The sequence below is a fragment of the Condylura cristata genome, unplaced genomic scaffold (assembly GCF_000260355.1).
Source record: "Condylura cristata isolate star-nosed mole 26May11 unplaced genomic scaffold, ConCri1.0 scaffold00025, whole genome shotgun sequence".
Taxonomy (NCBI): Eukaryota; Metazoa; Chordata; class Mammalia; order Eulipotyphla; family Talpidae; genus Condylura; species Condylura cristata.
In genome coordinates, this window is record NW_004567126.1 from 17581804 (window position 1) to 17603940 (window position 22137).

Here is a 22137-nt window from a genome sequence, read left to right on the forward strand (position 1 = left end):
GATGGATGGGTGGGTGGATGGATGGATGGGTGGGTGGGTGGATGGATGGGTGGATGGGTGGATGGATGGATGGTGGGTGGGTAAGTAAGTGGGTGGGTGAAAGGGTAGGAGGATGGGTGTGTAGGTAAATGGATGAGTGGATGGGTCCATGATCAGACTAATGGATGGATGATTTCCTCTGAAAAGGAAGCCCACACAGACCTAAATTGTAGGAGCTATCACGTCCATTCTTAGAAAGAGAAATACTCTTTCTTAAATACTTTTAGACACCTAAGAAGCAGGAGTCTATGAACTAGGATGTTCCCGTGAGAGTCCCAGGCTGTTTTGCACATCCCAAAGGTTTCTGATAGTTCAAAGAGGGCTTTGCACTTTGGATGCCACTGTAAAGGAACCCCACACAGACCTAAGGCCAGCTTTGATTCTCTGCAAATTCCCATGTTTTGCTGGTAGGAGGATTCTAGGAGATGCTGCCCTAAAGACTGGGCAGCAGTTTTTCTTTCTTTCTAATCACTCTAGGAAGTACTGATTTACTCTAGTGGAGAGCTGGCAACAGTGCCAACTCGCCCACTGCCGGGGATCTACAAAGTGCAGATGGCAGAGCAGGAGTAAAGAGAAAAAGAAAAAAATGTAAAGGGTGGGGAATGGCAATAACAACAACAAAAATAATGTTAAGCAGGAGGGCTCCCTTCTGTCCCTCTGGCTGAGAAATCACTCAAGATCCTGTCCACTTTGGAGTTGCTCTGAGCAGGGAGCTGTGTTCACACCCCAGGCAAGGACTTTGAACACTACAGTGTAGCAAATGCAGGGCTTCTGCTCCCAGGGTGATGAATGTGCATGCTAAAATTACCTTGATCTCTCTTACCCAGCTGAGAGATGTCAAAAGAGTAAGGCATCGGGAATGAGTCCGCCCCCATAGCTTAAAAGCCTGCCTGTCAATCTAAACTAAACAAACCCCGCTTTGCCTTAGAGGGGAGGAAAAGCCTTTACCTCTGGAGGTGCAGCCATTGGCTGGGTCAATTTCCTTCCCATCAACTTTAAACGCCCAGCGGCCTGGAACATTGACGTTTGTGGTCTCTTGGATATTCACGATATCAGGGGTTCTTGACCCAGGGAGGCTGAAGAAATTGGTGAGGTTTCCACCATTAAATCCTGCCTAGAGCACAAAGGGAATAAAGACTTCTGAGCGCACACGCCTCCCTCACTGGTTAATCTGCCCCAAGGTTTATTTTCAGAAGTCAGCCCACCTGGCATTAAGAGACTTCTTTTCTTAGTCTTTGGGGCCCCCATTCCAGGTGGGGAAGGCCTGCCTGGTTGATGCCCCCCTTGGTTCAACAAGAAAGAAGAGAGGCAAGATCAGAAAAGCCCATCTAGGTAGCAGCTGTTGGCAGGACTTTCTCCAGACGTGGAGCCAACAAGCAGAGTTGATGTTTCAGATACCTGCAGGAGGAGGCCACGCACACCTACCTACCTGTGCCATCACTCCTCCTAGTCCGGTCAGTGGATCCCCACCGCTCGCCGTCCCTGTGGTCCAGTTGATCTCGTAATAATTGAAGAGCGTGAATGTATACGAGCCGTCAGACACCAGGACGGCCTGGAAGGTGTTCACCTACAAGATGGGAAGGGGCCGTCTCAGGGGTCACACTCCCCACCAGAGGCCCCTCTGCCCTGCACCCTCCCGCCTCCAAGAGGCTCAGAGCTGCTGCAACTCCAGGCTCCTCTCACGCTCTGCCTCCTCTCTGAGTTTGTTCTCGCCTCCAGTGGGAAAAGAAGACATGTGGGGTTGTGCATCTAAAAGAGAAATTGCCTGAGAATAACCTAGTGTCTGACTCAGCGGCCTTCTTACTTATGACTTGCACCAGACAGCAAAGGCAGAGGCCAGGCTGACATGTCATAACACGTGGCCACCTATAGATGGCAGCATGAGAATAAACTATAGGAGACCTCGAGCCCGGGAAAGGGCTGCCGGCACCTGTTTCCTGAGCAGGTTGGGCGGCTGGGTGGGGAGGAGAGAACAAATGCTAGTTATCGTGGCTGAAGTGCTGGTATGAATTGTGCTCTTGCTTCCTGGAGGAGAAAAAAAAAAAAAAAACCTCCAATCTTGGTGCCATGTCTCCCTCTTTTTTAAATGGAAGTTGGAAAATGATTTTTTAAAAGCACTTTGTGGGGAGAAATTGCTCCTCTGAGCATTGATACATCGCTTTATATCTGCAAAATTCTCAAACCTCATCTGTACCTCAGACCAATGCCAAGACGAGTGATTTGGCTGCCCGTTCTCATCTTTTATGCCTAAGGAAAGCAGGGGCTGAAGGGAAATGAAATTGTTAGAAATTTTGCAATGACCCATCAACAGAAAACGGGACTCGGGCCAGAACCCCCCTGTCTGTGTCTAAGTGAACTGTCATCACACACTCTTAATATTAAACATTTTAGGAGGAGAAGCTATATAGATTCAAACAAGCCTTGCAAAATTTCCAGAAATAAGTTGTGGCCAACTATATGCTCTACTATCCCCCTCCGTTAATCAGCACATGTTTTCAGGAAACAAATAGAAATAGAGCAAAAAAAAAAAAGAGAGAGAGAGAGGTTGCCTTGACCTTTTCACTCAAACTTAGCCTTTTCCCAGCTGCCTGATAGCATCCTGGTTAGCATTCTCTCGATGCAAAGGAAGACCCAAATCCTTATCCTGTGTAATCAAACTGGGGTAGAGGATCTTGGAAGCCCCAAATCTCTCGTCTCAGTCCCAGGGAGAGAGACAGGGTACAGGTGAAGAAAAGCCCTTTTTGTAAATGAGACTTTCTTCTCCAGCTCAGGCTTGCCACAGCCGATGGCGGTTTTGATAGAGCTGACCAGGTAGATGCTTTCATTCTTTGGCCCCTCTCAACAGAGGGGAAAGTGGGACAAGGAGATGAAGGAGCAGCCAGCTCAAGATTTCTGTAAGCTCTCTACAGGGTCCAGTTCAAGAGATGGGCACCAACTCAAGGTCACACAAGGACTAAAGCAAAATTCTCCCTCAGAACCAGGATGCTCCTTTAGGAAGTGAATTTTTCATCAAAAGGAAGCTGGAAATATCTTGGTCTTAGCAGGCTTGAGAGCAACCCATTTCTCATCCCAGAAGTCACCTCAGAACCATCCTAATGATACTTCAGAGGCTGATTGCCCTCAAGCCCCCTCTGACTCACTACCACTTACCGTCCCACCCCCACCCCAATTCTTCAGCATTAGTTTTACATGTATCCAGATATTTTTCGCAAAACCCATTTCTACATCTGAGGATTCCGGTGAAAGCTAGAGGACAGCTGACCAAAAAGGTCAGAGCCAGGAGACAAATTTCCACTGGAAACTTGTTTTGCCTCCTGTGAGGTTCCAACACTTTTTCTTGACACTCAGGTAAGTTACTTAAGCTCTCTGAGCCTCTTCGTTCACCTTCACAGCAGAGAGGGTGCTTATTCTGGAATGTTCTTAGGATGGCTAAGTGATGGAAAAATAGCCCATCGCATTAAGGGCTGGGCTCACGGTAAGCCTTCAGTAAAGATCAGATTCCTTGAAATAAACATATGCTCTTCCCCTTTTCTACTGGGCTCTCTGCTTCTAAAGTGTCCCTCAAATCCAGTGTCTAGTTGGCCAAGGATATGTGTTCCTACATAGGAGAGGATACCTGGGACAAAGGGAATTGGGAGAGGCCTGTTTGGAAGATTGGGATAGATGGATGCGTTGTCTGCACTGGATGATTGTATCATCTTTTTTTCTCCGAGGAGCTCAAAGCACTTCGATGTTACCTCGTTCATCCTCATAGAAAGAGTTCTCAGCTTGTCTAGAAATGTGCTCCAAAGTACAAACCAGAAAGTGTCTAAATTATCTTGCCACTTTTATTGCCAATGGAAGATTTTTGGGAAAAAATGGTGGTCAGCATTTGATGGGCATTTCTTCTCTTTTTTTCCCCCAACTGACACTAAAATCTATCGATCTCTGGCATCCTGCATTCTAACGCTGTAAGGTATGAGGCTTAAAGGACATAAAACATCACCCGTGGAGTCGTTAGCAATCCATAACATGACAGAGGGAAATGTATGCTTCTTTAGAGCTTTTTTCTAGCCAATGCAGCCACTGTTTAAACTTGTGCCTTTCTGTTCTCTAAAACCTCTTAGTGATAAAATGTACCTTGATGCCTCCGTTTCCAGGTACCGAACCACTGTGAGCTCACTGGGAGGAGCCCAGGGCTTTCTACCTCTGTCTCTAATTCAGTAGTTTCTGTTCCACCCTGAAACAACCAACGCATGGCCAAGGAAATTGGAAACAGATGGAATTGAAAATAATCCTAAAAAAAGCAGTGGGCAGATTTTTTTTTTTAGTGATTTGCTTACTGGAAATTAGACAGTAGAAGACATGGCCATTATTTCAAAAGCCTCCACTGCCAGCATCACCCAAACAAGCCGCAGGCTCTGATGAAAACGGTATTCTGTCCCCTTATGTAGAAAGTTCATTATCTCTACCATAATGCTAGTGATAATCTTTCTGATTTGGCTTTTATTTGACTGCTCACTTGGGATTTCAGAGCAGATGTTGAAACTTTACTCAGGAAACACTTTAACTGCCCACTCCAATTAACACCACATATGAATAATTCCAGCCCCAATCATAATTAAAAAAGGGGGGGGGACAATAACAAAATAAAATGAGTTAGGTCCTTTGTGCCCCAAACTGGCACGCCTACATTACTCTTTCTACCAAATTCTGTGAAAAAAGAAGGAAAAAAAAAAAAAAAGGAAATGAGCTGATGGAGAGAGGCATTTGTGCCTCTAGTTGGAAAAAAAAGCCCTGTGGGCTGCTGTGGGTCCCTACTCACGTGGCCTGGAGGACGCCTCTGTGTCTCCATCGCTCTCTTGCAGAACAGGATTGCTACTACTGCAAGAAAATCACGAGGGGTCATTTTTAGAAATTCATAACCATTAGTGATAGGGAAGACACAGCTTCTGAAATACTCCAGCTGACCAAGCTGGTTAGCTGTGATAGTTCCCTCTGTTTCTGGGAAAGTGGGTGACAAGGCTCATTAGTTTAACTCCAGGAAAAGGACAACCGTTCGCTCTGACAATTAGACTCTGTCACAGAAATTAAGATGGACAAGAATTAGATGTCAGGCTATGAAGTGGAAATGCAAAAATGTGGATTATTACAGGCGTGGTGCTGCTCCCTCCATAAAATGTGACTTCCTCCCACGTCACAATGAAAACCCAAGTGGCAGAGAAGGTTGGCATGTCTTTGAAGTACTTCCTGATGTCCCTGGTGGCTCTTTTCAAGATGACAGGGTCCGTGGTCTCCCTGTAGTAGATCTCGCCTCGAATGCCGTTGTGTACATCTGCCCAGAAAGGGGCAATGAAGGCCCGTCCGTCCGTCAGGGGAAAGGACTCTGGTGTGAACTGGCTCACAAGCACATTGAAGGAAACAACGCCATTGTTATTGACCTGCAACAATAAGAGTTTTGCACAGGGGATTGGATGATACAGTCGCTCCAGAGGCTCATTTACTTAGTCATCTGAATGGAGACAACTTTTAACTCCTGAAGTGGAACCCCATACACAAGTCCCATTGCTCAATGAAGAGGTTCGTTTATTTCCAGACAAACTCATTGGTTTTCTTTCACTTTCAATTTGTAGCCAGCTTCATTTTTTTATTAATAATCAGTCTCAGTTTCATGTTCTCTATCTCCATTTATACATATCAAATGCTACTGCTGTGTGCATGCATGTATATGCCAGTGTGTATGTGTGTGTGCCTGTGTGTGTGTATTGAGCCGGACAGGGTTAACGGAAGCAGTAAAAAGAGTCACAAATGTAAAAGAGATGGGGAAAGACCAGGAAACATAAAAGTTAAATTTTAAAAATTGAGAAATTCTATATTCGACTTTGATTCCACTGCAATCACACGTCAAATCAGGCTTCAGTCAATAACGAATTGAACCTGTGACACTGGTCCCAACAGATAATACTATTTGGCTGGGTGGGTTGTAGGCTGTACCGCCTAGGTTTGTACAATTACACTCTATGCTGTTTACAAACCGAGAAATCTCCTAGCTAAGCATGTCTCAGATGTCTCAGACCATGCCCCCAACTTGAGCAAACACAATTACAGATGACAAGAGGAATATCAGGAAAAGATAAATACTCCATCTACAAAATCAGATCTCAGGAGGAATTCTATCCTGCGATGGATGAGACATTTAGAGGGCTTCCCTGAGGTCACAGCTGCTCTACATCTAGAACAAGCACAAGGTTGCAACCTGCAAATGCCTAATTCCATGATAACGCTTCTTTGTGTAATTGCTACATAAAAACGGAGATACACATACTTTACATCGTAAATGTACATACATCACTAGCTTACGGTGAATTCTTCATGACTTATAAATAGCTGAGTAAACTTAATAAATGACGAAGCCTTACTGCAAATCACCAGCTAATATGCACCCTCAATTGATTCAAGGGCTATAAACAATTCAGCCTCTGCTTGCGTCTGCAGCTCCATATGTTGGTAGATAAGACTGATTTAACCCTGTGACTTGTGTGCTTCAAGAGCAGAAATGTCTCTGATGGGAATCCCTGTAATTTCTGGATACAGAAAACCTGGGAACATTTTCCTATAAGTACCAATTGTTTGTCATGTTTACATTATGTAGTAATATTCCGGGTATTATCAGTGCCCCCAGGCCCCAGAGGTGGATGATCAATACAGGGCCAAGGGTTTGTTGACTCATTTCAGAAGCACAGGTCTGAGGTTTGGAAATGAAGCTGGAGCACATTACCTGTCTGCGGTCTGGAGAGACTGAGAACAACCAGCCAGTCTTGAAAACAATGTCAGTGCTCAAAGTGCTAGAAACGAGGGAACAATTTGTGCGCAAATAAGTCTTTTTCAAATTAAGGGACTTTTTTTTTTTTTTTTTTGCAAGGGAAAGAATTATTCAGACTCATGGGGTACAGGATAATGCAGGAGAAAGGGGAACTTAACTAAAGGTGGTCTGGAAGTCTGAGATTTCCAGATAGAAGTTCTCTACCCCTCACTCATCTTTAAAATCAAACGAACACATCCTGGAACTTATAATCAGCGGTTACAGATGAAGGAAACTCTGCTGAGAGTAGACTATAAAAGTCATTTCAGAGCGATGTGCTTGCTCAGGGATAATAGGCATAATTAAAACACACAGACTGCAGAGGAAGCCTGACAAGTCTCAGGTGCATTTTGATTAAGTCCTCTAGTTCTCAAACTTTTAGGGGTGTCAAGATCTCCTGGAAGGCTTGTTAAAATACAGATTACTGGATTCTTCTCACAGTTTTGCATTGAGTCAGTCTGAAGTGGGTCTGAGAAGTGACTGCGTCACAGGTGATGCAGTACCGCAGGCTTGGGGGCCACTGCGTAGGCCCATGAGAGGGAAAGGAGCCAGCCCTGAGCACCAGTCAAAAGCTGGAGAAGATGGAGGTTCCAGAATTAGAGATGGCCAGAGATGGATGAGGTTGGAGTTTCATTTCTCCCTCTGGCATGGGACCCAGGACAGGATGGGATGGGATATGATCTACAGATACCTCACCCAGTTTTGAAGGCAAAGATAAAGACTATGCAACAGTCTCACCAAATAGTCAAAAAAAAAAAAAGATCTTGACAGCACAGATACCCAGGAGAGCTCTGATTATGGGTGAGAGTTTGTACTTTTTGTACCATTTCTTGCAGGTTTGACAATGGGACCCCATGGCATATCTCAGGTCCAGTGGGGTGGGGGGGGGGCCACGTCAGAAATCAACTTTTATATAATAGTTGATTACACCTCAGCTCTGCTCCAACTCTGTTCCAAATTGGTGGGAACCTTAAGAACAACCAATGCCTAAATTTTTCACACCCCCAAAAGGGAAAGAAAAATGCTATTGCTCCTATTGTGGTTCATTGTATCTTTCTATCTTGTCAAGTAGCAGAAATAATGTTCATGGCATTGGGGCCTCTGCTTCACTTCTGTGTTTAATCACCCACAAAACCGATTTATTGCCCTGTATACTCCTCTCCTATGAACATTAGCCATTAAATATACCTTTGACTTTCTTAATCATAAAACCTATCAGCTCATGACATCTCAGAACTTGTCATTTTGGCTGCCAATATAAATCCTCCATTCCCAGGCCCCTGGAAGAAGGTGTTTCAAAGGGTTTCCTTAATAACAAACAAAAATAAGCACCGCTCCTCCACTTACATAGACGGTGCGGTAAGGAATGCCAAAGAAGAAAACGGGGATGGCCAACTTGATCTCCGATGAGCTTCCGTCGTCTACTTTCGGGGTTTTGGTGTCATTCTGCCAAAACGGATACATGAGCGCCTTGGGCTGAGCTGTCAAGAGAGATGACAGTTAGACAGACAGCAGAATCCGCTTCCCGTTGGCAGACCTCCCTCCACCCACGCATGCCAGCTTCTTTCCGTGAGTCTCAGACTAAAAGCAAGCCAGGCTGCCTCTGTACTTATCCGCGGACACAGCACCTTATCACTAGCAGTGGAAACGGGACAGGTACCATTTCTCCCGAGGAGAAAGTACTTCATGCTTCATTTCTGGGTTTTATTTTGATGAGCGCAATGGTTAAAACTGACCAGAAGGCGATGAAATCATTACTCCTGCCTGGAGCTCCCAGCACAGGGAGAGGGGGCCTCCAGCCTGGCGTGGCTTAAGATGGGCCTGATCCCTGATGGGAAGGCAAGACAGAGAGACGTGGCTATGAAACGCTTTCTAGTTAAGAATTCTGTCATGCCTTTTCCTGAAAGGAGTAGCTTCCCTCCTGCTTCACAATAGGAGAGATCAGATCCCAGAAGGGAATAAACAACAGTTGGAACCGGGACAAAAGTAGGAGAGGACTTGTGTTGACTGGCCCGCGAGTGACCTTCTCTGAGCTCCAGCCCTACCAAAGGCTGCCAGACCAGCTTCTGTTTATCTATCATGGACATGGCACCCTCTGGCGGGAGGAAGCTTAGACCCTGGAGGACACTTTGGAGAAAAGGTCTGGCTCTTCCTCACCCCCCTGGCACGAACACACTCAGCTCCTCCCTGGCACGCTGTCTCCAACTTCCCTGGCAGTGGCTTGTTGCTCAACAGTTTCTTATCCAAACTCTTGCAAGGGTTAATGGCAGGAACTATCAGGTAATGTCCTCAGGATGACGAGATCCAGAGGCATCTCTGACATCACCTACACTGGGGGGTGTCTCTTTTCTCTGCCTCTATTGCTTCCTCACTGGAATGGAAGTAGAACATCAGAACATATTTCTAAATTGATAGGCAATTTTCAGGACAAGACCATTTCAGGTTTCTGGCCTCTGTTGCTGAGATACTGGCTCGCCACTGTCTCACACATCAGCCTGTTCCTCAGGAAAGCCCCTGCTCAGTGCTGATGGAGCCAATAGGCTGGTGTGCACCGGGCCAGGGGCAGTCTTGTGCCTTTGGGAGCCTTTAGTGAGCAGACAGCAGCTCGTGGGAGAGAGAATAGAAAGAGGCCAGAGAGCAACACAGCCGAGCCTGGGCACTGCCAGCTTCTCTTTTTCGGTGGCAGGACAAGAGGAGATCTGTCTGCATGGAGAATACTCTGCTTCCAATGGCCACATCAGAGGGAGGTAGGGAAAACTAGTCTGGTCATTAGTGTGGAAGCATTGTTCCCCAAGTCCCAGAAGTCTCTGGAAGCCAACCAACGCTTTTGGAAGTATGCAGTTAAATTAATCACAGGAGTCCCTGCTGATGTGATTCACTTAATGCCACAAGCAGTAGGCAAAAGGGTTCTCAAACGTTCATATTTACACAGAAGTGACAGATTCCAAATTCCTAGATGGTAGGGATTTTTTTTAAACCGTTTGACAATCCCTAGCATTGTATAATACACAGGCACTTAAAAATTGAAGGGTGATGAACTTTCTCAAATGAATGATAATAAATCAAATCATGTCATGCATTTACCCTTCACCCAAAACTTTTCAGGAGTGATGCCCTAGTGTGAATAAGGGTTCAAAGAACAACACTGAATTGTAATCATTTTCATAAAGATTAACTGGTCAAAAAAAGAGAAACTCATGTCTTTTGCAGCAACTTGGATGGAGCTGGAAAAGATCATGCTTAGTGAGATAAGCCAGAAAGAGAAAGAAAAATACCGGATGGTTTCACTCATAGCAGGAGTATAATGGACCAGGCGAGAAAATAACAAAAATAATGAACAACCATATACCAGAGACATGTTGTGGGGGTGGAGTGGGGAATGGGATCAAAAACGGGGTGGGGGAGGGAAATGCATGGGACTATGGTGGTGGCACACGGGTGATTTGGTGATGGGAAACCCGCAGGGATTACAATCGGGATGGAAAAAAAAATGTGCAAAATGATGTAAAAATAAACTTTTGTAATAATTAAAAAAATAAATTAAAAAAAAAAGATTAACTGGTCAATTTTGGGCAATACTGACCAATCTGCCCATGAAATGGAAAATCTACACCCCTCAGAGAAGAGACAGAAAGCTAGGAGCATGGAGACTTAACTTCTCTCTCTGCTCCAAAGGCGAGACACATCTCTAAGTTTCTTCTCTTTAGGCATGCTACTAACTAGTTCATGATTTTGAATAAGAATGGACAATTAAAACTTTCAATTTTGAAAAGACACAAATAATAAAGGTATCTGACTTTAGAAATACTTAGTACTTTTGAGTAGAAAAAGGGTGCTTAATAAGAAGGAGTAGCTTCAAACTACAATAATTTCTACCATAGACACCGTCACTATAATAAAAATATTATTTGCAAACAAATGATAGCAATAACATTAGAATTCATAAAAGAAAAAAGTAGCCCTAAGCATGCTGTCTTTAGGCTGGGGATTTCACAAGCTTTAATGTTGTTCTCAGAACTTTCCTAGAACAGGAAAAGGGGGCTGGAGTCAGAGGGACTCACTTTACAGAGAGCCTTCCCATAAAACTTTGCATGCTGCAATATTTAAATTTACCCAAGCCTGGAAAAATGTTAGGGCTACACATGGCTTATAGATTTATTCACTTAGATTTGTAATAATGTGCCAGCTGAACTAGACTAACAAAACAAAGGCTGATGCTTTAGAATTTATCCATAAAAGCTTCCTATCTATGTAGTTGTCCCTATGTTTCTTGTGTAAAATTCAAAAATAGTAGAAAGATGTATTTGTGGTCCCTACCTTCGCTGGATAATGCTACATAAAGAAGGAATCACCGAGGGCACTGGTTTTCTTATTTCACTTGCAGTATAGCTTTTCGGGTATTATAAGAGGTCACAACATCAGTGTCCGCTGTAACTTTTCTGATTTGGGCTAACCCAAGTGTATTTGCTAAAGGCTGTGCCATAACTTAAACGCTATAATGGGAATCGTTTATCAGTCACAGGGAGAGATACACACACCTATATCCTTTTAATAAAAATAATTTGCATTATCTGAAAGACTGCATTAACATAGGGCAACTTGGTAAACACAAATTTTGTTCAAAGTTAAATAAGGAAAAGTAGAAATGTAAGTGACTGTCATTCAAAGTTAATGCAGTTTGCCCTTGACAACAGAATTTAATTTACATTTTTCTTGTTGTATCTGTAGACACATGTACACCTGCCCTGACAATTAAGGTTCCAACAAAAATGTCTCTTCATAAATTCAAGAGCATGCTAATCAAGAGCTTTATGGAATTCTGTAGTACTCACCTTGGTGCCGTACAAGTGCGAAGATGAAAGAGACCCAAATTCTAAGTAATGATGAATAATTCATCCTGGAATTTTAAAAAGAAAAAGAAAAAAAAGATCCCCAGCTTGCCAGAGTAAATAGAACACCAGGTGTGTTTGGTGGCAAATCCCAAGACACATCACAACCATCACAGAACAAATTCACATAACAACATCAACAGTTTCAAGTCGGGTTGAAACTCCCTGAATGCCAGCAGGTCCTCCGAAGTTCAGCATTTCATGAACAAATTGGACTCCCCCTTGAGAAGCCAGTATGGAAGTGTAATGAGATCAAATTGTCAGGAAATTACATAGCATCAGTGACCATGGCAATGAGTAAGGGAAAGGCATCCATCCGTCTGTGCCACGAGAGCACTGAGAAATGGGAGCCCCTTCTAGAAATGCGTGTACCCTGTTGCTTGTTTAGCCCACTTGTCATCGTCTGTGAGACTCGGTTCTCCTAAATTTCACAACAGCTTTCAATCAGGATCAAATAAAAGCACTGACACCTCCTGTGTTTCTACAAGCAGGAGGATTTGGTGTTTACCATCACCTCTATAGGATGGAGCCAAAGATTCTTTGGAAGTACTGGCCAGATTCATGGATAAGACAGTGCACTCGTGGGTAGGATAAGACATTGCACTGTCCACAGTAAGATAATGATAGAAACTGGTCACAAAAACAACCACGTCAGGGTAGCTCCCTGGAATAACAGTAAAAGCGGAATCCAGCACACAGTAAATGATTAATTCCAACAAATCAATTAAACAAAGATTATCACAGAAGAGAACGAGGCTTTCATTTTAGTTACCATCAGTTGAACTCGCGGCTTTAAGGTTTGTGAGGAGCTTGTGTGGTCTGTGCTGCTGCAGTCACTGAAACACACACACACATACGCATACAGGTACAAGTTCTGCGTTCTACATAAGAACCAAGTACAGGGTAGACCATCAAGCCTGCTGATAGTATTCTTGCAAACCCTCCTCTTCTTAGTAGGCACTATCACAACCCACCTGCTAGACTTCCTCGGAAAACCAGGGTGTTTACCCAGGGAGAGCTTTATTGTGAATCTCCAGTTGTTAAGCATACACATTGAAAGCTCAAGTACATCAACAATATTGGTCACCTCTGTTGAAAAGGGTATGAAGCCTTAGCAGAAATACACACGACTTTAGAGGGAAATGACCAGCAAGGTTAAGCCTCGGAGCCCTTAGGGAAACAGTTCAGAAAGCAGTAAGGAGGATTGATTTAAATATTTGCATTTATGAAAATGTCACTAACCTGTTCTGTAGAGACTGGAGGAACTGAGTCAAAAGTATTAAGCCAGATCTTGGTAAAACAGGAAAAACTTAGGTGCAACAAGAATTCATGTCAGTTCTCCCCACTTGCTGCCAATTATTTCTGATTCCTGAAATGATGTCTGAATCCCCTACTCGTAAAACCAAAAATTCAGTTAGTCCTGCGCTAGAGTCAGATAAGTGTTGAGTTGCAATTAAGTTTTTTTCTATTGATTAAGGAAAAGTAAATCTAAAGATCGGTTTCAGGATTGCGTAGAGCGGTTCTTTTCCTGAAAAACTAGACCTTCTTCTCCCCCCTTAAAAAAAAGTAGATTCAGATGGAAATGTCAGGCACTGGGAGCTGAGATCCTGGTCCTTGCTGATCAGAATCACTTTGCACTGAAAAACACAAAGGAAACCCCCCTTCTACCTTTGTACCCAAATAAAAAAAGGCCACTGTATAATGTTACAGAATTAACATTCGCCAGCATGGGATTAAAACTCCCCACAAAGCCGCTGCCTCCTACATTTAAATGACGTTGGTTTTGTACTCAAGTCTTGTTTTGTTTCTCTAGTTTTGAACTGTAGCCACAGATAGATTCTACCCTGTTTTTTCACAGGTATGCATGAAGTATTTAAAGAAACGTTCTCATACTCATGTAGCTTTCAGTCCTTCCCTTTTCTCTCTGCCCGCGCGGTGCCACAGGCCAAGGCACTTTCCAGCAAAACTGAACACCGGTAGCCAATGGCAGGCCGGATCCCACGCTCCCACACCAGGGGAAGCGACGCCCCCCCCCACCCCCGGGGGTGGGGGGAGCCTCCCTGATAGCAAGAGGGTCCCAGAGGGGGTGGAGGAAACAGCGCCCTGCCTAACATTTTCAGTGAGTACTTGATTTGCAAAGGTTTTGTAAACAAGGTAACAGAGGTGGTCTGTTCGATGAGGAATGAGGAAAACGGTGAAGAATAAACTAAATCTACTATTCAAAATATTTAAAATGAAATGTGTTCAAGAGACAGATCATCTGAATGTAGCTGGGACCAACTCTGCCAATCAGCGGGATTTTAAAAATTACTCCAAGTTTTTCTCTAATCGGGCATTTAAACACCAACTGTACAAACAAACAGAACTCGTGTTGACCAAGCCATTCAAATGTGGACAGGGGTGTTTGGGGAACTAATTTCTTAACCTACGTGGTTCAATAGTTTCCCAATGCTTTCCTGTGATAATTTGGTAGGTTCTGCATGTTAAGCTTATTCCCACCAGTATTACTGCTCCTCCACATAGATTTACTTAGGGATGTCAGCTGACTATTTTCCTCCAAAAGGAACATATTAATGTAACAGAAAATCTAATGTTTTGGAGGGGCCTATTTAAAATAAAATTAACCTCAAGTCCAAGACTCACCTAGAAAAGCATTCTTCTTGCCCAAGTTTTATTAAGATTTTAGTCAACCTATATGTCTTGAAATACAAATAGTTGGCTCTATTTTTTTTTTAAAGATTTATTTATTTATTCATACAGAACTGGGGTACAGGCCAGAGGCTCAGGGGCGGTGAGAGGCTTCACCAGAGACAGAGTGGGGAGCAGAACAGGCAGATCGACGAAGTACACTGCTGAGGGGAGCAGCGGGCGGGTCAGGAGAGGTCTGGCTTGCCATGTGGTCTCCTCCGGGGCAGGCGGCAAGCGGGAATCGAACTCATACGGAAGTGGCTTCAGATTCTCAGTGCTGTGCTTTAACCCGCTGCGCCACCAGGGAGGGCCAGTTGGCTCTATTTTAAAAACTGCTTGAGGCACAATAATGGCCTTGTTCTTCTTTCTTCATGAACACAGGATGTTTTCTACCTCAGCCCTTTGACCCATATTAAATGCTTCATCCTTCTTGAGGCAGAGGTGCTGCTGGGGTGGGTAAATGCCATCTGGGCATAATCAGAACCACAAGATGGTGCTGTCAGTGAGGGGGTGGGGGGAAGTGGGCCACTTGAACAGAGACTGGTTTGGCTTAGCTTGCATTGGCCAGTCAGGAAGTGTCTTCTGGGTATTTACAACGTGGTCACAGACAAATGACTATTTCTGTTTCTCCGTGGTCAGCAGGGGTGCTGATTGAGTTGAAGTGTACAAAGATGCTGACAAGATTTAGATCTAGGGTACAGAGGTAGTTTCAAGGGGTCACCCAAGATATTTGTGCTTTCTAAAGGTGGCATAGACTGATGACACTTTTTAGGCAGGAGAAAAACATTTCAAATACAGTTGACCCATGAACAACTAAGGCTTTAACTGCAGGGTTCCCCTTAATTGTCAGGTGCTCAACTGAGACGCTTTCTTATGCCAAAATCAGAGCCTAGTTGGGAAAACCTTGTAAGTGCTTACTATGAGTATTGTATATAATCTTCTACATACAAGATTGAACACACACGTGATGCCTTTGTGATTCTGTGTGGATGGATCTATCTAGGCAGATGGCCCCCAAGACGTTGATACTCCAGATTTTGCAAAACTTCTGTATTCTCAGACATGTCCTATTCCATCTCCTTAAGAGCTAAAATTTCTCCCAGCACAGGAAGACAATGAGAGACTCTTTCCCACAAGGCAACAGTTGTCCCCTTCAGAAGCTGCTCCCATCTGCATTTCTGCCTGCAATGCCTAGAATCAATGCAACATAATCCAGCCAGTGATATGCTGGGACTGATAAAGGAGGCCAGGGAACAAAGACTGAGGGGCTGTGAGACCCAGCCAGTGTGTGTTGCACAGCTCAGAGGGTGAGGAGACTGGGCCAAAACACAGAGTGAGGAGAAGGTTATTGGCTTGGGACACAGTCTTTACTTCTACCAAGGACCCCAGGGATGAAGCAAGTTTGCTGGTAGATCTATTTCTGGCAGCCTGGAAAAAAGTGAGTGCCCTGAGTGAGGTTGAAATATCTGAATTACTGTGTCATATGGCAGAATGTGAGATTGAAAGGCTTGGAAGTAGAAACATTGATCAGGTATATTATGTGAGTCTGGAAGAGCTATGAGATGATCCTGTTCCATAGAAAGTTCCAGAAGACAGGTGTATCATTCTCCAAAGCAAGCAGGAATGCATTAATGAGAGAAGCACCCGCTTCAGTAGGAGAGCTTAGTGGTGATGATGGTTACCTACACAGACCTGGGATGCAGGAGAGGTCACAGGTGATGAGACAATGAAGAACAGGGGTAATGATCTTCATAGTGACATAGACCATCAGCCAAGGGGCCCTGATCCATGGAGAGTTGTGATAATGATTCATAGTGTGGTACCCAAGGGGCAAAGCAGATGGGCAGACAGCAGGGTGTTTCTCGTTACACATAATAAGAAAGAGCAACACTGATTGAACAAGAGGCTGAGGGAAGATGCCCCCAGTTGAAAATGTCAATCTGTTGTTCAAATTGTGGACCTGAATCAGTTTTTAAATCTGGAACTGTAGACTGAAAAGGTCATCAGGTCCCCTGCAACACTGGGATGACTATGAATGGTGATGATTCTTCCAGCCTCTCCCCAAAGACCTATGGTACCATTTACTCAAGAGACTGTAGTCCTGGGAAAGGAGAAAGCCTACATATTCTGAGGACTGTTGAACAAGGGGTTTGACTTAACATTGATAATGACAGAGTGGGAACATACAGAGCCTGGGTGATAAAAGAGTCTTGGCCACATCCACTTCACAGGGCCCCCTGGGTCTGCGGACCCACCTGGATGTCATCTCCCCAGTAGACAATTAAGATTTGAGATTTATGTACTTGGAAGATTGGGTTCTTGGTCGGTGGGGTAAGAGCTATCTTAGAAAGGAACAAAAGTGGAAAACTTCCGAAGCTGCCCCTCCACCCCAAGCAAGGTCATAAAGATAGAGCAGTATTCTCCCTAGGCAGGAAACATGATAAAACTTAGTGTCACTCTTAATGAGCAAGAGTGGAATAGTCTATCAGATCTCCATTTAAGTGGCCTGAAGAATGACCCCAGATGACTAAAGCTCAACCAAGTTGCTCCACTTTTCAACTGCTGTATTAGCAGTAACTTTGATAGAGTCAATTAACTTGGCTTAAGGTAGCTGATTTGGCAAATGCATTTTTTGCCCCTATCTGAATCAAACGAGGATCAGAAATAATACACCTTTAAATGGGACATACAGTCATATATACATTCAGAGCTTGCCCTGGAGCTGAACTCTGGGCCATCTGGAGCCCATAGACATCACCTTGATTCATTGCATTGATAACTGGGCATGACGAGCAAGAGGTAGCTAGCAGGCTGGAGGCCTTGGAAAGACACATGTGCTCCAGATGGTGCAAGATAAATCCTTAAAAGGTTCAGGGCTACTACTATGTCAGAACATTTTTTTTTAGGATCTCTTAGTTAGAGACATTCTGGAACATCCCCTCCAAATGAAACACAAGACAAATTACTGATTTTTGCGATCCCTTCTACAAGTAAATTCTTCTGCCTTTCTTTCTTTCTAGAAGTCATGCACTCCATACCTAGGAAACTACTCCAACCCACATCCCAGCAATATAGCACTCAGCCAACTTTGACTTGGACAGAGAGCATGGAAACTTTATCACAGAACCAGGCAGAAATGTGCCTACCATTTGCATCTCACATTCAGTCCATCCTTTATTGCTGGGGATGACATTGTGGAAGAAGATGGAATGTGTAGTTTGCTGCAAATCCCAGCAGGAGAATTACAACGCTGCAACCGGAATTCTGGAGTAAGAATAACACATTTGAAAGTCAGCTCTTGGTGTGCAGCTGGGACCTGTGATGGAACATTTGACCAAAGGACATTTGGCCAAATGAGAGTGTGGTCACAACTTCTCATCAGGAGCTTGATCTTGATGGACCCACCAAGAGACAAGGTCAGGTGGGTACAGTAGCCATGGGATGGAGAGGGTATGTAGCTCAGGTGGCAATGAGCAGTATGTGTCAGAAGGCATGTCACTTGCCATGGTTATTACTGCCGCACCCCCACCCCAATCCAGTTCACACACTTGATCATATGTGTGTGTGTGTGTGGGGGGTGATAGACAGCAGGTAGAGGAATAAAGCTTAAGTTTGTGTAAATATAAGTCAGTTTGGGATGTGTGCAAGTCTAGAGGCTATATTAGAGCCTCACTCAGGTGGAGTGGGGCTTGGAAGACAATGAGAAGAGAGCGTCTTCCCAGTGTGTAGAACATCTATGTTGCCCTGTATTCTATCAAGGCTCCTGTGTCAGAACAAAGGAGACTTGTTTGTGAGGTTAAAACATGTACAGACTTGTCGGCCATGGTGAATCACATATTCTGTTGGATAAGAGCCTGGAAGAAAAAGTTGTAAAATCAGTGACAAGGCACCCTGGAGAAGCAGATGGGAATGGACATCAAGTGTGAGGATCGCTGCACTATATGTTAAAACCCACCAGAAATCATCCATCGCAGAGTCGATGAGATGACATGGCCAGTTGATGCGGGGCAGTCTTTGTCTGTGTTGGTACGATGGGCACATGTATGAAGGGGCCACGTTGGTACAAGGGGCCATGTGTGAAGGAGCACGGGTGGAAGAGACACGTGGACCCGACAGCATGGACTTCCACTTAGCAGGGCCGCTCTAGCTCCTGTTGCCTCAATGTTCAACCTGCCAAGAACAGCAAAAGCTCAGCAGTATGTCAGTGTCCCTTGGGAACACTCACTGGCTTCTTGGTGGCAAATGACTCCATGGGGTCGTTTTTTCATCCCAGAAAGACCAGAGATAGACCCATCACCTGGATGTGACTATGCCTTTCCTAGACATCAGCCTGTACCACAAATGACACGCTCACAGAATGTTTGCTCTGCCGGTACAGAATTCCATGCAAAACATCTGCCTAGGGACTCCCCCTTACGAAAATGGAGCTGTGAAGTGTGTGCCCATTACTATAGGATGCACTTGTTGGAGTACAAATGCCAGGACACAGAAGGTGCCAGCTGATCCCACATTGAGGCAAACAGCTGAAGCAGCAGTGGAAGCACCACTTGGGAGTTAACACCAGAGAGGCTGGAGTGCTGTCCTAGAAGCTTTCGTATGGTGCAGCATCCACAATATGAAGACTACATGAACCCCAAGACCCAGCTGTAGGGGCAGGGGTGGCCCCACCTGCCATTACTCACATTGACTAGTGAGGGACTTTGCAGCTTGTCAGAATGTGAGAACCAGTCCTCAAAGAGCACACGGTCACCAGGGGACACAGCAAGTCCCACTGACCTGCCAGTTATGACTGGGCTCCCTGTGTCCAGAGACTAAGTGAAAGCAGCATGGCCACCACCTGCTAGAAGTTGTGACCCTGAGCCACAGGTTGGCTGCTGGTACTTGTGTGTGGTGTGCCCGGGGCCAGCATGAGGGGCTCTGAGGGCCATTTGGTGGCTGTTGCCCTACTGTGACTGCAATGGAAAAGTGTGGCAATGCACGCTGAGCAGCATACGGTTGCCGGGGACTCAGTCTGCGCTGGAAACCACTAGCTCAACCTCTGCGCTCAGCAGAGGCGCCAAATGGATAGTGCGAGAGGGAGGCGAAGGGAACCTGCAATGGCCCTGAAATCAGCTGTAGTGACAGTCCTGTCCACTACTCTCCTCCTTCTTTCACTTCCCTGCAGGAAGAGGGGTCTACCCAAAGCCTAGGGAAGCTTCTTCGTTGTCCCGGATAAAGCACTGGACCTGTGTATTGCCTAAGGAGGGGGAAGCTGCACCACAAGCAACCACAGCCAAGACAAGATGCTTTCTGGTTACAGGGAGTAAGGTTCGCTCACAACATCCTACTTTTCCTTCAGATCAAACCAGTGTCGATTATGTTACGTTTTATGAGGTAATAATAAGCAAACCAGAAAGGTCACGGTCATAACTGGCAGGTCAGTGGGACTTGCTGTGTCCCCTGGTGACCGTGTGCTCTTTGGGGACTGGATCTCACATTCTGACAAGCTGCAAAGTCCCTCACTAGTCAATGTGAGTAATGGCAGGTGGGGCCACCCCTGCCCCTACAGCTGGGTCTTGGGGTTCATGTAGTCTTCATATTGTGGATGCTGCACCATACAAAAGCTTCTAGGACAGCACTCCAGCCTCTCTGGTGTTACCTCCCAAGTGGTGCTTCCACTGCTGCTTCAGCCTTTTGCCTCGATGTGGGATCAGTGGTCTAGGAGAGCGGGGAAAGGCCCAGGCCATTTCTGCCCAAGATGCGGCTCCTTTGTGGGAAGTCTTCACTCAGGGTGTCCCGGGGGCTGCATACTGTCGGGACCACATGATCTGAGGGTCCCTTTTGCCCTGTGCTGCTTCCCCTTTTCTTTTGCAGGTATTATTCCCCATAGCCCTTCCCACTCCTAACACCACCTACAGTGTGATCCCCAGAGCACTGTATCTGTGACACTGGCGTCTGGGATGTTATTCATAAACACTGGACAACTGTTCATTTTGCTTCCTTGCAAAACCTGCCTTGGAGATTAGGGATATTTTTGCTGTGCAGTTTTTTCTACCACTTATCCACTGATTGATGATGTTGAGTCTCCTAGATCTAGCTCAATAAAGTGATTACATCTAAAGCTATACTTACATTCTCCCGAAATGGTAATGTTACCCATAGTACACGCTTTGGAATGGATGGAGTGATGGAGAAAATGCAAATATGCCCCTGAAGATTTCTCCTAAATGGCAGACTCACAGCGAGGGTTCTCAAGAGCGCCATGTCTGGAAGTTTGTTTCTTCTGCCTTGGAATCTTCATTCTTGGAGGTCTGGCGGTTACTGTTCATAAAATGGAATAGTCAGAGCCTTAGTTTTTCATTCCTAAAAAACAGTAATGCTTCCAAAACTTCTTGTGTTTATTAGTAGCATGGCGACAGTTAATTCAACTGCCAGCTGCATGCTTCAGGGGTTTAAATTGTAGGGCAAATATTCAGAGCAATATGGATGGAGATGGAAGGGATTATGCTCAATGAAATAAGCCAGAAAAAAAATTATTGGATGGTTTCACTTGTAGGAAGAATATAGGGGAACCAAATAAGGGGGGAAAATTAACAGGAAATTATGCATCAGAGACATTTTGCAGGGGAAGGAGCAGAGTCAAAACAGGGGAGGGAAGAGCACAAGGGACTGTGGTGATGGTGCACAGGTCAACTGGGGGTGGGATTTCATGGGACTACACCTGCGAGGAGAAAGCATGCCTTGTACAAAAAGGAAGAGTGATGTAAAAATATATTTAAAAAACTGTAGGGCAAATATCTTGAAATCTGTCTTTTTAAAGAATTAAAATTCTTTATAATTGTGGAGATTTCACCTCCAGAAGAGGTGAAATCTCACTCACCAGTGATTAAAACTTACAAATTCCAGAGGGAAGATGGCGCATAAGGTAGAGGGCGTGTATGGCTCTCACAGAGTGGAGCTGAATTCCAGCCCCTGGATTTGCATATCTCATTGGGAAGTACAGTGTCCTGGTGATGACAGCCCACATCAGGCCCCAGAGCAGTCAACTCTGCATGTATGTACAAGGAATGGAAACTTTTTTTTTTTTAAGCATTCTTTAACTCTAGTGGAGAACAAGTTGGCAATATCTTCCAAAATGACAAACATACGACCTTTTTGATCCAGCAATCCCACTTTCAGGAATGTATTTTATAGATTTATTTCAAGCATGTAAAAGAACATTGCTGTTTACTGCATCAAATTGAAAATAGCCAACAAAAAACGGTAGGACTGGAAGAGGGGAAGGAAGAAAAACGTCAATGTCTATCAGCAATATGTTGTGGTCAAAGAGATTATGAATTACATCCATGAAGGGAATGCTGTCTACTGTTGTTCCTAAACAAAGGTCAAGATGATTCCCCCACACATTGCCGTAGAGACAGCTCCAGGAATATTTTTAAGTGAAAAAAAAAAAAGAGCAAAGCATATGATAGTATAGAATGCATTATTAACTTTGCTCTGCAAGGAGGGAACCGTAAAAATATATTCCTGTTGGCTTTATTTTTGTAAACTCTGGGAGGCACACAAACTAATAAAAGATGGCATATAGAAGTTAGAGTGTGATCTTCCAAAGATGACTTCTTTATACTGTTTGATTTTTTTAACCATGTGAATGCTTTCTATTTAAATGGTTTTTTAAGTATGTATTTATATATATATATA

At 44.5% G+C, this 22137-nt stretch overlaps 1 protein-coding gene across 1 annotated transcript in view; it reads right to left on the reverse strand.

The window, feature by feature from the left end:
• Window positions 1-18440, reverse strand: part of TECTA (tectorin alpha) — a 75449-nt gene extending 57009 nt beyond the window's left edge. The window contains exons 1-6 of the mRNA XM_012729955.1: window positions 18413-18440; window positions 11713-11777; window positions 8228-8361; window positions 5172-5459; window positions 1469-1606; window positions 988-1153 (exon numbers count right to left, since the gene is read on the reverse strand). Coding sequence (XP_012585409.1) covers window positions 988-1153; window positions 1469-1606; window positions 5172-5459; window positions 8228-8361; window positions 11713-11777; window positions 18413-18426 — 805 coding nt within the window. The 5' untranslated portion in view covers window positions 18427-18440. The remainder of the gene's footprint in view (window positions 1-987; window positions 1154-1468; window positions 1607-5171; window positions 5460-8227; window positions 8362-11712; window positions 11778-18412) is intronic.
• Between the last annotated feature and the right edge of the window lie 3697 nt (window positions 18441-22137).